This window comes from Giraffa tippelskirchi, chromosome 3 (assembly GCF_054371585.1).
Source record: "Giraffa tippelskirchi isolate mGirTip1 chromosome 3, T2T-mGirTip1v1.2.pri, whole genome shotgun sequence".
NCBI classification, from domain to species: Eukaryota; Metazoa; Chordata; class Mammalia; order Artiodactyla; family Giraffidae; genus Giraffa; species Giraffa tippelskirchi.
Window position 1 is genome coordinate 67,956,955 of NC_137277.1, and position 17,321 is coordinate 67,974,275.

General features: G+C 45.2%; 1 protein-coding gene across 2 annotated transcripts in view; it reads right to left on the bottom strand.

Moving 5' to 3' along the window:
* The window catches only part of MYO7B (myosin VIIB), a 96,538-nt gene that overhangs the window by 67,909 nt on the left and 11,308 nt on the right, over nucleotides 1-17,321 (bottom strand). For both annotated transcript variants that reach the window (XM_081581124.1, XM_081581123.1), the window contains exons 2-5: nucleotides 10,160-10,201; nucleotides 3,339-3,452; nucleotides 2,127-2,279; nucleotides 592-776 (exon numbers count right to left, since the gene is read on the bottom strand). In XM_081581124.1, coding sequence (XP_081437250.1) covers nucleotides 592-776; nucleotides 2,127-2,279; nucleotides 3,339-3,452; nucleotides 10,160-10,177 — 470 coding nt within the window. In that variant the 5' untranslated portion in view covers nucleotides 10,178-10,201. The remainder of the gene's footprint in view (nucleotides 1-591; nucleotides 777-2,126; nucleotides 2,280-3,338; nucleotides 3,453-10,159; nucleotides 10,202-17,321) is intronic.

Consider the following 17,321-nt stretch of genomic DNA (forward strand, 5'->3'; position numbering starts at 1 on the left):
CCGAGAAGCCAGGCCAGGCAGTGAGTCTCTGAAGCAGGATCAGCATCTGGACTGGAGAGAGACACAGCTCTCTGGGTCCAGCAACTTGAGAGCCATCCTCTCTGAGATATGCCTAAAGTGGTTTCATGTTTGTTTTTTATTTTTGGCAGCGACATGTGAGATCTTAGTTCCCCAACCAGCAATTGGATCTGAGCCCCCTGCATTAGAAGCAGGGAGTCTTAACCACTGGCCCACCAGGGAAGTCCTCTTGAGGTTGTTTTTGAGGGATCTCGCCTGTTTGATACTTGCACCCCAAGTGCCTATCCTGGGTCCCATTTCTAAACTAACCCGTCCCCACTCTTCCTTCCTTGTCTCAGGAAACATTCACAGAAGGCTGTTCAGGCCCTGATGAGAGGAGAAGAGTAGGTTCAGAAGGAAGGATATCTCGGAGGGACCTTTCAGGGTGGAAGGGCCACAGGCGCCAGACGCAGGGGGAGCTCATTGATTGGGGGCCTCTAAGTCGCATGCTGGTCTGGAGAGGCTTTGGGAGAGGAGATGCTCCCTCCTTTATGAGATGCTCAGAAATGGTGGGTGGCTCACCCAGAATCTCACCTGATAATGCAGCACTGGTCCCTCTTGTTCTTCTTCATGTTGAAGTAGCAGCTGTTGGCAATGGCAAAGATATGTGGCGGAAGCTCGCCCACATGGTGCTTGTAGTACAGTTGTACCTGCTCCACGGTGTAGAGGGGCAGCACCTGGAACGGGTTCACCGCCACCAGGATGGAGCCTGTGTATGTCTGGGGAAGGGAGGAGGTGGTTAGTGGCCCCCAATCTGAGGATGGGTGCTGACTGGATGTCACTCTGCAAGGACACCAGGCATGGACTGATTCTGGGCTGAGAGATGAGACTCTTAGCAGTTCAGATCCTTTCCCTGGAAAGGATGCTCATCAAGAACAAGAACTCCTGGGTGAGGATGCCTTCACAGGAACATTAAATGAGGTGGTTTATGTTTAGCACTAACATTAACATTGTGATTAATGTTTAAGCACTCTGTCTGGTATTTAGAAGAGGCTCAAAGAAACTAGACTGAATGTATGAAGCGAGTCTTCACCTGCCTCCCACAGGGGCCTCGGTGAGGCCGGGCCACCATCGTAGCCCTCACAGAGTCCTCCTGGACCTTAGTTCAGGGTCGCTCGCTCATGTGGAGCCTCCCCTGGGCCTGCCAGCCCCTCTGGGTTGGACAGTCATCTCAATAGTCGTGTTCGTTTCCATTTTAGGGAAGGAGAGGACTCAGGACTATGACAACCAGATAAAAGAATGCAAGCATAAGCTCTTCAATAAAGGATAAGCTACAATTCAACTTAATTTATTGCTGTTATTAGTCTCAGGAGCTCAGGCACACTCAGCCAGTGTGAACTCTGAGTGCCTGTTCCCGGCCCCCCAAGGGCTCTCTCCTCCTCTCTCGCCCTGCCCTCTATTCAGAGGCCCCTGCTCACTCTTCCACTGCTCTGTGCATCCCAGGACCAGGGCTGGTCAGAGGTCAGTGAGCCGCCTCTCCCTGTGAGAGGCCCAGGCGGGTGGTGACTTCCTTGGGTCATACCCACTCACGTCAGGGCTGGCGTCAGTTTTGGAATACCACCTCACCTGGGAAGTCTGCATTGGAGCAGGGATGTGAGCCTCCCATCCATCACAAGGCCTTGGGAGAAGCACCTGAATCTACCTACAAGGCCCTCCTGGTCATCACTTCATAGAAGGGCAGGGGTCTTCTGCTTGGTGACCCTGTCTCTGCCACATAACCAGAAAGAAACCAGGCAGAAAACTATTCTCCCACAGCCTCTGATCCCCTTGGCCATCAGGGCAGGCCTCTTGTTCAGCCATGGATGAAGGGGAGAGGCAGCACTTAATCTGTATACTGTATCCTGTGCACTGTGCTGGCATATGCATGTCAGCTTTCTGCAACCTTGAAGTCTTTATGCCCCTGCTTATTTCAGATTGTGGAGCAGGGACTTAGAGTATCCTCACACTGTAAAGGTGTGGGGCTCAGGGACTAAGCCAGGCGTGCCCAGGGCATGGTTTTCTTCCCCAGCCAGGTCAGCATGTGTGGCCCAAGCATGCCATGGGGGCACACATGGCCAAGGGAGACTCACGTAGATCTTGTGCTGCTGGTAGCGGATCAGGAGGTTGTGCACCATGCCTGCCTCATTTAGGTCCCCCAGGCGGATCATGTCATCCACTCCCTGAGCTGAATTGGGGTGCATGGAGCTGAGGGTGCCAAGGTCCTCTGCTTGGATCCAGTGTTCCTAGAACAAAGGGCACAGGCTCTCCTGAGAGGTGGCCTCTGCCAGGGCCAAACTCTCCTCCATGTCCTCAATGGACCTGCTGACCTGGTGGCCCGCACCTGGCGAGGGTTGATCTGTGGTGAAGGTCAAAGGCTTGAGTCAAGCATGTGTCTAGGGCCAGGGGTCAGTGTGTACTGGGGCTAAGGGTGAAGTTCAGACTAGGGTCAGAGGAGTGTGGAGCCGAGAGTTAGATATGGCTACAATTGGGATCAGGGCAGCTTGCAGCTGTGGTCTCAGAGATGGCTGGAATAAAAGTGTGCAAGTAGGTGTTTTTTTTATAAATGATGTTATATCATTTTGCAAATAGGACACATTATTGTTAATATTTGACTGGCTTCCATACTATAGGGCTCACAGGTCACACTCTAGAATTTTCTCCTTGGAGGCCAAGTCTCTGCCTGCTTCACTTTGCAGACCCTCAGCAAAGAGGGCTGCCCAAGGAGGACCTCAGTGACCAGCTGAAAGCCCCAATCTGCAAGTCCTTCCCCTCTGCCCCTCCCATGCTCCTCCCCAGCCTTCCAGGTGACTGAGCTGGTTCCCCAACAGGTCACCCTGAGCTTCCTACTCTCTCATCTGGGTTGCTTTGCTCATGTGAGATGGGTTTCCTTCTCCTCCTCATGTGCTAGGGGGCCCCCTCCAGGCATCTTTCTCATGCACCTTTCTCTCCCTCGCTTCTCCTGTCCTTCCTGCTCACCTTGCATTATTTTGAAAACAAGCTTCTGGCCCTTCTCCCTCTCTGCCCCAGCCCTTTTCCCACTTCACTCTTTCCCGCTCCCCTAATTGTCCTAATTTTCCATCTTCCAACCTTCTCCTGTTTCTTCCCTATAAAAACATTTCCCTAGACAGATATACAATGCCCACCATGACAGGACTCCCCTGTGGTCTATCCTGCTACGTGGTTCCCTGGCTTGGGCTCTAGAATCCCTGGTGTTGGGAGCAGCACCAGAGAAGGGAGGGGACTCAGGGTTATGGACGGGAGCTGAGAAGTCTGGCCTCTGAGGAGTGTGTGGCCCTACTCACCTTGCCCTCATCATCTTCAACCAAAATTTTGCCAGGCTTGGTTTCTTTGATGATGCCCCCGATGGCCACCCTGGTCTTGTCGGCAGGGGTGGGGTTCAGCCACACGTGGTCACCCTGGAGGGCAGAGAGGTCAGATCCACCTTCCACCTTCCCCTTCCTGCTCAAGACTTACCTCCCTGGGGGCTGTCCCTTCCAACCAAGAGATGCCAAGACTGGGATGTGCTCTCTCTCCCTTGTCCTCCCTGCTTCCCCTTCTCCTTCTCCTGTTTTTTCTTCTTCCCTCTCTCCTACCCACCCCTCCCCAATCCTTTCTTGTTCTTGTCAGAATGTTAATGGGTGATGGCAGGGGAAGCTTTGCTGGCCTGGTTTTTCCAGGAAAGTGTCCCCCATGAGGTGCAAAAAGAGAGTCTCTGCCCTTTGACTAGCCCTATAGTACCCAAACCCCGTGGCTGGGGGAAAGCAAAGACTAAAATCTCACTAGATTTCTTCCTGGTCTGTAACATGGCATTAACCCACATGAACCTCTTTCTGATCCAAGAAAGCTCACCCTACTCAAAGAGGAGTAATCTCAAAGGAAAAAACACAGGTCTACACACAAAGATACTGAAATTCAAAAGGAGAAAAGGAGCAGGTGAATAACACTCACCAGGGGAAAACAAAATGCCACAGAACAGTGAAAAGTTGTAACCAAGTATTTCACCACGATTTCCAAAAATTTACTGAGCTCAGATGTTAGATACTGAGACAACTGAAAAGGCTGAGACATGAATTGGCAGAGCTCAAAAGAGAAATAGAGGAAAACAAGTAAATATGGGCCAGAAGTGAAGGCAAAACTGGAAACAACAACAGGGAGATAAGCACTGCTAAAATCAGGGTAAAGACCATAGATGACAGGAGAAAAGTGAGCAAAATGACAAAGAAATTCAAAAAATTAGGATTAGGCAGAAAAGCATAGATATGGAAGGCAGGTGAAAATACAAATAATTTAAGTGCACAAAGAAGAAAAACGGGGGGGGGGACCAGAAAAATTACTTAAAGATATAATTCAAGACAAATTTCCAGAAATTAATGAAGGTTTAAATCTGTGGGTTGGAGATACACCATCATTTCTTTGAAATGATGACAAATAAAAATCAACTCTAGGACAGATACTGATCCTAGAGTTAATTTTTTAAGGGGTAGGCAGATAAAAAGACAAGTACCCTTATAAGGAGGTAATTCAGGACAAATTCAAATCATATATGAGGGCTGAACAACTCCTACAAAGACCTCAGGAAAAGAGCAATACAGCTATTAGAATGGCCGTTATAAAAACAACAGAAAACAACAAATGCTTGTGAGGATGCAGAGAAACTGGAACCCTTGTATACTGTTGGTGGAAATGTAAAATGGTGACACCAATGGGGAAAACAGTATGAAGGTTCCTCAGTAAACTAAAAATAGAATTATGATCCAGCAATTCCACTTCTGGGTAAATTTCCAAAGAAATTCAAAGCAGGATCTCAAAGACATATTTGCATTTCTATGTTAATTGCAGCATTATTCATAATAGCCAAGAGGTAAAAGCAACCCAAATGTCCATTAGCAGATAAACAAATAAAAATGTAAAATATGCAGTCATCCTTCAGAATACTCAGGGGATTGATTGCAGAAGCCCCTGCAGATACCAAATCCATAGATGCTCAAATACCTTATATAAAATGATATAGCACAGCAAATACTGCACACTATGGAATATTATGCAGCCTTAAAAAAGGAGGAAATTCTGTCATATGCTACAATGTTGATGGACCTCAAAGACATTATACCAGGCAAGAGATGCCAGTCACAGAAGGACAAATCTGTATGATTCCATTCAGAGAAAGTGTCTAAAGCAGTTAAAATCACAGAAACAGAGAGTAGAAAGGCGGTTGCAGGGGCTAGAGGAGAACAGATGGAAAATCATGTTTAATTAGTGAAGAGTTTCAAGTGCACAAGATGAAAATGTTCTCACATCTGTCACACAACACTGTGAATACATATAACAATATTGAACTGCATACTTAAAAATGGTTCAGATGGAAAATTGAATGTTATATTTGTTACCACAATTTAAAAAAATGGAAAAAAGAATCCAAAAAATTTTTTACCCAGCCCAATTGTCATTTCCATATAAAGATAATAAACATTTTTAAGATCAATATTTTCTCATAAGTCTTTTAGAAAAAATAATTAGGGGACAAATTTCAGTCAACAGTACTAAGAATGAATATAAGTCCACACCAACATACACAATCATGAAGTTTCAAAATATTTGGGATAGGGAAAAGATCACAAAAACTTTCAGAGAGAAAAATTAAGTTTCATACAAAGGCTCAAGAATTAAAAGGGTTTCCAACTTCTCCATAGCAATGCTGGAAATCAGAAGGAGTACATGTTTTCACAATTTTCAGGGAAAATCATATTTTGTATGGAATCCTACGTCCAGCTGATATTCAAATGTGAATAAACATAGTTTTAGACGTGCAAGTTGTTAAAAATATTTACTTCATATGTACACTATCTCAGAAAGCTATTACAGGTTGTACTTGATCAAAACAAGGGAGTAAACCAAGAAAAAGAAAAACTTGGGGTCCAAGAGAAGGGATTCAGGTAAAGGAGAGGTGAAAGAAATATTCGGGGTGGTTGTGAAGGAGACCCCATGATCCTGAGATGTGTGCCTCAGAAATAGAAGATGCGAGTTTAGATATGGCATCAGCAGCTCTGAGGATGGAATTGACTGAACTCCCAGATGAATCATTTTACAAGGATGTTGACATACCTGGGAGAAAGCTGGGTGGGGGTGGGGTGAGGTGGTGGTTATGTTGTGATAAGTACATAAAAAACAAAGCAGATAGGGAACAAGATAATTACAGTCTAGCACTTAGAGTACATTCCAGGGCTCAACTGAGAGGAACATTTTCTTTTTTTTTTTATAAAAAACATTTTCTTTTATATTGGAGTATAGTTGATTAAAAATGTTGTGTTAGTTTCAGGTGTATAACAAAGTGATTCAGTTATACCTATACATGTATTTATTCTTTTTCAAATTCTTTTCCCATTTAGATTGTTACATAATATTGAGCAGAATTTCCTGTACTATACACCAGGTCCTTGCTGGTTCAGTTCAGTTCAGTCGCTCGGTTGTATCCGACACTTTGCGACCCCATGAATCGCAGCACGCCAGGCCTCCCTGTCCATCACCAACTCCCGGAGTCTACCCAAACCCATGTCCATCGAGTCAGTGATGCCATCCAACTATCTCATCCTCTGTCATCCCCTTCTCCTCCTGCCCCCAATCCTACCCAGCATTAGGGTCTTTTCCAGTGAGTCAACTCTTCGCATGAGGTGGCCAAAGTATTGGAGTTTCAGCTTCAACATCAGTCTTTCCAATGAACACCCAGGATTGATCTCTTTTAGGATGGATTGATTGGATCTCCGTGCAGTCCAAGGGACTGTCAAGAGTCTTCTCCAACACCACAGTTCAAAAGCATCAATTCTGCGACGCTCAGCTTTCTTCACCGTCCAACTCTCACATCTATACATGACCACTGGAAAAACCATAGCCTTGACTAGTCGGACTTTTGTTGGCAAAGTAATGTCTCTGCTTTTAAATATGCTATCTAGGTTGGCCATAACCTTCCTTCCAAGCAGTAAGCGTCTTTTAATTTCATGGCTGCAATCACCATCAGCAGTGATTTTGGAGCCCCCAAAAATACAGTCTGACACTCTTTCCACTGTTCCCCCATCTATTTCCCATGAAGTGATGGGACCAGATGCCATGATCTTAGTTTTATGAACGTTCAGCTTTAAGCCAACTTTTTCCCTTGCTGGTTATCCACTTTAAATATATCAGAGTGTACATGCCATTCCCAAACTCCCTAACTATCCCTCTCCCCACTTTCCCAGAGCATCATAAGTTGGTTTGAGAGGAGCATTTCCTTAGATAAAATAAGTGAACCCTGTAAGCTGGGATTTAATAATCTGGGGAGAAAGGAGAGACACTGTGTGTGCCATGGGCAGGGATAGGAGTGAGGAGCTAAGGTGTAAGGCCTTTCTCACCCAGTGGGAAATCAGTAATAGATGATGCCTGGAATAACTCAAGTGGCCCTGTACACATGGAGAGAAGCATCAAAGAATTAACTAGAAGGTCAATGGTGGTCACTTCTCTGGGAGAGGAAGTGGGAGACTGATTCTTTAAACTGTGTGCCTATAACAACTGTATAAAACTGGAATCTAACTGAAAAAGAACAGCAACAACAGTTGCTACAGGATATAGAAGACCAGCCTGAACAACATACTGGTTTCAGTGAACTAACTGAATCAGAGCTGGAACCTCAGAGACCTGGAGAAATTTTCTTACAAGGATGAAATTCCAGTGTGAAAACTGCACTGCGCCGTTGCAACAGCTGCTGAAATCACCAAAGTGAGAAAATTATCAAAGACAGATGATGGGCATCTCATACAAGCTTGATACTAACCAGAGATGAAAAAGAGAGAGAGACCATTTCCAATTCATACTGAATGATAAGATGTCATCCCAACATGAGCCAGAAGAATAAACAAAAGAGCTGTAATGGGACTTTCATTCACTCCCTTTGCCCAAAGCTCTACTAGGAAATAAATGAGAAACCAAGCAGCAGAAAGTAGAGCTTCTTTATGAACTCTACTGGAAGAAAAAGATGACTGCAGAAGCAGCTGAATCAGGGAAAGAACGAGCAAGAAGAGGTAAAGAAAAAGCTATCAGCTACAAAAAAAAAAAAAAGTAAAGTCTATATGGAGATTCAAGAAATAAAGGACGGGGACTTCCCTGGTGGCACAGTGATAAGAATCTGCCTGCCACTGCAGCAGTGTTCAATCCTTGGCCCAGGAAGATTCCACGTGCCTCAGGGCAACTAAGCCCCTGCACCACAACTACTCTCGAGTCTGTGTGCTGCAACCACTGAAGCCTCTGCCTAGAGCCTGTGCTCTGCAACAGAGAAGCCACCACAATGGAAGCTCAAGCACCACAATGAAGAATGGCCTCTGCTCACCACAACTAGAGGGGAAAAAAGCCTGCACAAAGCAACGGAGACCCAGCACAGCCAAAAATAAATAATAAATTAATAAATGATATTTTTTAAAAAAAGAAATAGAGCATGAGGGACTTCTGTGGTGGTCCAGTAGTTAAGACTCCATGCTCCCAAAGCAGGGGGCCCAGGTTCCATCTCTGATCAGGGAAGTAGATCCCACACTGCAACTAAGAGTTTGCATGACACAAGTAAAGATCCCACATGATGCAAGGAAGATCTTGTGTGCCTCAACTAAGACCTAGTGCAGTCAAATAAATAAATAACATTTTTTAAAAGAAATAGAGAATGAGTCACAGAAAGCAGAGGGATCTAGGTCTTCACTGCTCTTTGTGATAAGAAATACCTGACAACTGACTTCTGCCCATGATGCAGGAGAGCTCCTGCCCTAGCCTGAGACAGAAATCACTACAAGGAATCTCAAAGACACAAAGAATCCACTTCCGGCAGACCTGATCCTCAGTCTTCTGAGGTTGGCTGGCTATTGCAGCCATTGCTGAAATGCACACTGTGGTTTGTCGCAAGTGCTCACCCACCAGACTTTTCTTCCCACAGGAGAAAAGATGGGCCTAGAAGTAGCTCTGGGCTGCCTTTATTTAGATAAATGGAGGAGTCAACAAATGAAAAATACTGTTGTCAAGATATTTTTTTCTAGGTTCTTTTATTTTTCATTTTATCTTTAAAAAATTTTTTACTGAAATATATTTGATTTACAATGGTGTGTTAATTTCAAGTGTATAGCAAAGTGATTCAGTTATATATATATATATATATTCACACATATATATATATTCATGTAAGTATGTGAGAACTGGACCATAAAGAAGGTAGAGCACCAAAGAACTGATGCTTTCAAACTGTGGTGCTGGAGAAGACTCTTGAGAGTCCCTTGGACTGCAAGGAGATCAAACTAGTCGGTCTTAAAGGAAATCAACCCTGAATACTCATTGGAAGGGCTGACGCTAAAGCTGAAGCTCCAATACTTTGGCCACCTAATGCAAACAGCTGACTCACTGGAAAAGACCCTGATGCTGGGAAAGATTGAAGGCAGAAGAAGAGGATGACAGAAGATGAGATGGTTGGATGGCATCACCGATTCAATGAACATGAACTTGCGCAAACTCTAGGAGATAGTGAGGGGCAGGGAAGCCTGGCATGCTGCAGTCCATGGGGTCACAAAGAGTTGGACCAACTTGGTGACTGAACAACAATTCCTTTTTCACATTCTCTTCCATGATAGGTTATTACAAGATATTTAGTATCTTATCTTACTGTCCTATACAGTACATCCTTGTGGGACACCTATTTTAAATATAGTAGTGTGTTTTGTCAAGATATTTTAAGCCCTGAGTATAAGTGAGGGATTACTCTGTGCACATGGCCATCCTGCCAAGACCAAGTTTGGCCAAACTCATTTTCTTTAGTTAATACAGTCTGGTGGTTCAGCTGGTAAAGAATCTGCCTGTAATGTGGGAGACCTGGGTTCAATCCCTGGGTTGGAAAGATCCCCTGGAGGAGGGAACAGCTACCCACTCCAGTATTCTGGCCTGGAGACTTCCATGGACTGTATAGTCCTTGGGGTCACAAAGAGTCAGAGACGACTGAGCGACTTTGACTTTTCCCTCAAACTCCCTGTGTCTGATATTTTCCTTCCAAGGTCACATTCCTTGGGAATGAGTCAGCATTTGGCAACTCCCATGAACAACCCCTTGATGGAAGAGATGCAATTCTTACCAGTCTCAAGCCTGACATCCTGAGGCAGCTGCTCCTGACAGCCTGTGTGCAGAGAGAAAGCAGAACGTCAGTCTTCATGACCATGAGTTGGAGCCCTGACGGGCAGGGGCCACATGTGCTTGTCAGTGTAACCCTGAGTGCCTGGCATGGGGCCAAGAAAGGACTCATGAAAGAATGGATGGATGTGTCACAGTCCCATGGCAAGTGTTAGGGGGGACTCTCTCAGCTTCTTCAGTCCTGTCTCATCTTTGAAGTGAAGTGAAAGTCACTCAGTCATGTCCGACTCTTTGCAACCCCATGGACTATACAGTCCATGGGAATTCTCCAGACCAGGATACTGCAGCGGGTAGCCTTTCCCTTCTCCAGGGGATCTTCCCAATCCAGGGATTGAACCTAGGTCTCCTGCATTGCAGGCGGATTCTTTACCAGCTGAGCCACAAGGGAAGCCCTATCTCATCTTTACTGAACGTCTGTTTTGCACTCGGCACTGGGATCAACAGAGGGAGTGGAATGGTTCTGAATATCCTCAGAACAGCATCTCTACCACCCAGAAACTCAGACTGTGTCTGGTCAGACATCTGTGAACATCAGTCATTACCATACGTCACATGGAGTGCTGAGGGAAACAGCCAGCAGAACTTGAGATGCAAAAAACTTGATCTAAACCTCATGCACCCACAAAACACTGATACCCCCATTTCATTCATGGGACTCAACAAAGGAAAAGTGACCCATTAATCAGTAGCATAGCTGTAAATTCAGTCTGGACCTGCCTCCTTTCAAACCTGTCTCAGCACCTGGCTGCTTCCGGTACCCAAGGAGCATCAGGCAGGCCTGAGTAGCTGCCCCCTACAACCCATTCCAGTATTCTTGCCTAGAGAATCCTGTGGGCAGAGGAGCCTGGTGGGCTGCTGTCCATAGGGTCCCATAGAGTCGGACACGACTGAAGCGACTTAGCAGCAGCAGCAGTCGGGAAGGGAAGGCGGGGCCCTGATCGCAGAAGGAGCCCCGCCCACCACCAGCCCCGCCCTCTCTGCATTAAGCATCCTGACACAGTGGCTGGCTTTTTTGTTCGTCACATACTCCCTGCTTGTAACTCAGACCTGCCCCTGGGAGGAACTTAGGAAATATCCGTTCAGTGAAACAGAGAAGGAAGCCCTTGGAGAGGGTGCACTTTGGCTTTGCCAGATGAGCAAGAATTCACAGTGGAAGGAAAGGGGCATTCTCTAGGGGTGCTGCAACTTTAGCAAAGGCAGAGGTAAAAGTACAGAGGATGCGAGGTCAGCATGTTTGAGTTGAGCAGACTGTGGGGAGGCGAGAGAAGTGTCTCGTTGTAGGCAGTGGGCAAATGTGACAGAGTCTCTGCCTCTCTGTTCTGCTGAACAAAGAATTTTCTCATTCCATTTTTTACTTAGTGCGTGGGCATTAATATGTTTATGGCAATCTATACCTCCCAGCATTTGTTGAGCACCTAAAAAGTAAAAGGCAATAATCAGACTGAGAGTCCTTGAAAGAGGCTACAGCTCTTTCAAAGAGAGGCTGGTCCACCTTACCACCTCACATACCCCAGTGAGGTGGCAGGTGGGGAAGAGGCAGGGAGAATCTTCTACCTCTGACTCCCCACTGTGGCCCACACTCCTCACTTCTCCCGTAGCTAGGAATTTGAGGCCTACCTGTGTTCTTCAGCTCTGTCACCCTCTTCACCCTCACCCATGGCACTGACCTCCATGGACATCAACCCTCTCCAGCCCCCAGGATCTGCCCCACAGGCGTTCCCCACCAGTCCTGTCATCCCTGGGGGTTGAACCTGCCATGTGTCCTGGACTTCCAGACTTCACTGATTCCACTTCCCACAACTTCCCCTGGTCTTCCCACGTCCCAGAACTTCTCCAGTCCAAAAGCTATGTCCTCCAAGGAGTTCCCTGGCGGTCTACTGGTTAGGACTCCATGCTTCCACTGCAGAGGCCACATCCTCCAACTGCCACTCTCCCGCCACACCCCAGACCAGCACCAGGCCCTCTGCCCATGGCAGCTGTTCCCTCATTTCATCACAACTCCTCAGCTTTTGCTTTTCTCCCCAGTCTATCAACTATCCTAACTTCATTTCTATCTCAACCAGCCTGGAAACTGAACTTAAATCTTCTTTGGAACAGAGTAGTTTTGTAAGTACCCATAAATGGAACACAAGCAATACAATGAGCTGTACACTCTGTGGACCCCTCTGCCCACATTCACTCCTGTCCTGTGAATGTTGTTGAGTCCTGCTCTCCCCTTGCAAAGTCCGAGCACTGAGCTGAGCATGCCAAGGATGGGTCACACCATCTTGACAACAGGGCCCAGGGAAATTTCATGGCCTGTTCCTCCCCTAAGACTTTAGAAATGCTTGGGGATCCTTGAGTGGGCTCTAGTCAGCTCTTTCTGCAAAAAAAAAAAAAAAAAAAACCCTCCAATTTCAAAGCTCCCTCCCACTAATCACTCTGCAGAACTCCTTGATCTGCATCACTGAAAAAGAAGTCACCCTCAGCTTCCAGCTCTGTTCAAACCCTGCCTTTTCCTGTACCTGTGAGCACTTAAGGGATGCTCAGGGAAGGGGCCTCTGACAGCACCACACTAACCCTTCCAGCCCTGCCCTCTCTGGCCTCCTCCATCAGGGCTTTTGCTTTATCGATTGTTGTGGTGATGAAAATATGCCCACATATTCTTTGTCTCTGCTCCCTTCCAAAGATGAAGACTCATTCGTTCTCCCTACCATGGGCATGGATTTAGGGACTTCCTTCTACCAAATAGAATAAGATGGGAATGATAGAGTATAGCTTCCAAGACTTGGGGCTTTCTCCTTCTTCTCTCTAAAATTGCTTGGCCTGGGGAAACTTGCTGCCATTTCATGAGGACACTCAAGCAGCCCCATGGAGGTCTCTAGTTAACAGCCAGTGATCTTGGAAGCAGATCTTTCAGCCTTGATCAAGGCTTCAGATGACCACAGCTTGCAACCTTGTTGAGTGTTGAATTGTGTCCACTCCCCCTCTCAAGTTCATAAGTTGAAGTACTAACCCCAGCACCTCACAATGGGACTGTATTTGAAGATAAGGCCTTTAAAGAGGTGGTGAAATTAAACTGAAGTTGTTAGGGTGGGGTGTAATCCAATGTGACTGATACCCTTGTAAGAAGAAAAAGAGATACCAGAGCTGTGTGTGCAGAGATGATCATATGAGAACAGAGTAGCAAGAAGGTAACTGTCTGTAACCAAGGAGAGGGGCATCGGGAAAAATCAACCCTGCCAGCATCTTTGGTCTGGGACTTCTAGTTCCAGAATTGTGAGGACAGAAATGTCTGTTTGTTTAAGCTGCCTAGTCGGTGGCATTTTGTTATGGCAACCCTAGAAAACAAACACAAATCTCATGAGGGGGCCTTCCCTGGAGGCCCCACAGCTAAGGCTGTGTGCTTCAGTGCAGTGGGCCTGGGTTTATCCCTGGTCAGGGAACTAGATCCCACATGTGGCAACTCAAAAAAAAAAAGATCTTGCATGCTGCAAATAAGACCCGGTGCAGCCAACAACAACAAAAACCAACCAACCAATCAAAAGAACCTCATGAGGGTTTCTGGCTCAGAACCACCCATCTAAACCACTCTTGGATTTCAGAAATTGTGTGAGAAAATAAATATTTGTCATTTTAAGCTGCAAAATTTTGGAGTAATTTGTTATGCAGCAGTAGACAACTAATAAAATCACCCTTCTCTCTCACATCTTCATTCATTCTTTCTCTTCTTACTTTTCCTTCCTACATAAAGATGCAAGTTTTGTCTATCTTTTTTTTTGGGACAAAGGTGGAATTTGTTTTTGTTATAAAAGAAAAAAACTCGGGAATCTTAACAAAGGAAGGGACTATTTTGTACTCAGAGAATAGATACCAGAATACAAAATTACAAGTGTTTGGACTTCAGACCTGTTCCCATCTCCTCCAAGAGTAGAGATGGGAAGGAGAGAGATGAAGCAAACAAGCAATTTTGTAAAGCAAAACTTAGAAATCCTATAAATATGATTAAAATCTAAACTTCTGTTTTGCTTTAAAAATTTTTAATGTATCAAAAAGCCTGCTTTAGTGACATGACAATTCCACCAGAAAATAACTCCAATACTCCCTTGTCAGTAACATTTTCAAGTTGAAGTTTTGATTATCTTAAAACGAATTTTTTGGCCTCCTGACCCCCTCCAGATATTGCCTTCCTCTTGTTTCTACTCCACAGCTGAACTGCCTAAAACAATTGCCCTGTCTCCAATCTCTTGCCCTTCATACCTTCCCAAGTCTTGGGTTACATGTACATACCCACCAACACCGCACCAATCCCTCCAGGGACAACATTGCCCAAGTTAGTGCCAAGAATCTTTCAGCCATGCCCTGTTCCCTGAGCTCACTCCTGTGACTTCTGCAGGACTGCACCTCTCTGTCTTTCCTTTTATTCTGGGGTTCCCCTCAATCTCCTCCCAGGACTCTTTCCCCTCACTTTGATCTCTTGGTGTCTGAGGGACATACTGATGCTTTCAGTTTGCCTGATACGCTTTTCTCTATTTTCTTTTGGGGGATATTCTCCTCCCTTTGTCCAAATGTTTCTGATAGGGACCATGAATCATGGTACCTCAGAGATGGGGTGTGATGTAAGCAAGGGCCAATCACAGGCTTTCCCTGGAATGTTCTGAATTGAAACTGGGGATTGATTTTTCTCTCTAGTCACAAAGTTTTGAAATATGATTCCAGAACTGCCAGGGGCTATGGTCCTAGTGTCCCAAAAATAGCAAATAGGAGAGAATAAAGTTGGCAGGCCAAGAGGGAATGAAACAAAGACAGAAATTTTGTGTTTGCGTTTTTGAAGTTTGTTATTTGAGTGAAGCCATCTGGACTCTTGTCATTGAAATCAAAGAATTCTATCAAACTGGTGGTCCTTATTCTCTTCTCTTTCAGTCTGCCCACTCCCCTTGTGCATGCCCACCCTTTCCCAGGGCCGCTGACAGGATCAAAGCACTTGACTGAATTCAATGTCTCTAACCCTCATCTCTATCTGGAACTTTAGATCTACCCAGACTCTAATCCTTGGACATCTCCAGCAGATAGGCCACGGGCACAACAAACTCAACATGAATACACATCTCCTCTGTCTTCTAATCTTCTCTTTCCCCTTCATTTTTCATCTCAGTGAATGAAACTATCAATTGTTGAAGAAAACATTTGAGTCATCCTATAATCCTCATATCTGAATGATCGCTAAGATCCAAAGATTTCATCTTTTAAAAGCGTGAGGCTTCCAACTATATGTTGTCTACAAGAAACTCACTATAAATATAAAGACTTAGATAGACTTAAGATAAATAGACAGAGAGAAATATACCATGTTAATACTAATCAAGAGAAAGTTGGAGTAGCTATACTTAATTAAGACAGTGTGGACTTCAGGGCAAGGACAATTATGAAGAATATAAACAGGAATAACATAATAATAAAGTGGCCAACTCCTAAAGAAGATATAACATTACTTAACATGTATGTGCCTAATAACAGGGCATCACAATACATGTGGCAAAAACTGGTAAACCTACAAGGAGAAAAAGGTAAATCCAATATTACAGTTGGAGACTTCAACATGTTTTATCAGTAATTAATGTATTTAGCAAGCGTAAAATCAGCAAGGACATAGATGAAATGAATAAGATTGTTTGTCAACTGGATCTAATTGACATTTATAGAATACTTCATCTAATGAAAACAGAATATACTTTCATCTCAAGTTCACATGGAACATTCACCAAGATAGAACACCTTCTGGGTCATAAACACTCCTGAGCAAATCTTAAAAATAAAAATCATGCAATGTCTGCTCTTTGACCACAAAGAAATTAAACTATAAATCAAAATAGCTGGAAAATCCCCCAATATTTGGAGATTAAGAAGCATAAATAATACAAGTCAAAGTCTTAAGAAAAATTCTTAAAGTGTTTTCAATTAAATGAAAATGAAGACACAACTTATTAAAAGTTGTAGAATACAGTGAGAACTTGCTTAGAAGGGAACTTATAATATCGAAAGACTATATTAAAAAAGATGAGCATCCAAACAAAGATGGCAGAGTAAACTCACCCCCCCCAAACACATCAAAAATACATCTATGTGTGGAAAAATTCTCACAGAAAACTAACTGGAGACTAACAGAAAGACTCCTCTATGACCAAGACTCTAAGAAAGATATACACAGAATTGGGTAGGAAGATAAGAGAAGTGATCAGGTTGGAATCTGTGTCCCTGGGAGGGGACTCAGAGGAAAAGAGGTTACACAGGCAGAGACCCTCCCTGGAAAGGAAGCAGTTTGAGCCACTCATTGGGTTCCCTAGCCCTGGGTATGACAAAGGGAAGACAAACCCCCTTGGCTTGTTGGAGGGTCAGTGGGACTAACAAGAGGGCTGTGGGAAGACTGGACCCTGCTTGTGAAGAGCACATGAACACTTGCCTGCTCCCAAGGCAGATTGGAGGGGGCAGACTGAAATCACACAGTCAGCTGACTTGTTTCCCAGGACCACTCTAGAGCACACCTTAGCCTGAGCAGAGTGAATGCTCTAGCACTGCTTCCCTCACGTCACAGCTCCACACCGGAGGGAGGGCTGCCATAACCAAGGAAAAGGCTTGGCTGTGAGACTCTGGCAGCTCAAATACTAAGAAGCTTCCTAGCAGGGAGGGGGCCGTCCTTACGGGTGATTGCACAGGTGTTACATGAGAGCCAGTCCAGGTCTCTGACTGTGGCCATATCACCATCCTCTGTGCCCAACCTTTGTTGAATACCCACACCAGCCCTTGCTCTAGCACTGTTCCCTTCTGGGGCTAAACGTGCTGGTGCTGGGAAAGGGAAAAACACACACTTAAAGGGGACTTAGCCAGCTCACACCTGACACACAAGGCTTCTGTTCTAGCAACTTGTTACCTAAGCTCACCCTCAATAAGGCAGTATTAGCCACTGAGCAAAGGGGAAGACCCACTTCACACCTGGCTCTAGCCCTATCCCCTCTTTCTCCAGCCCCACCTAGCACCACGGTGATAGCTGCCAGCACACCCTGAGGAAAAATGGCACTTGTGTTCACATCAAATTCATACCTCACAGCAAAGCCACTGGGCATAGGCAA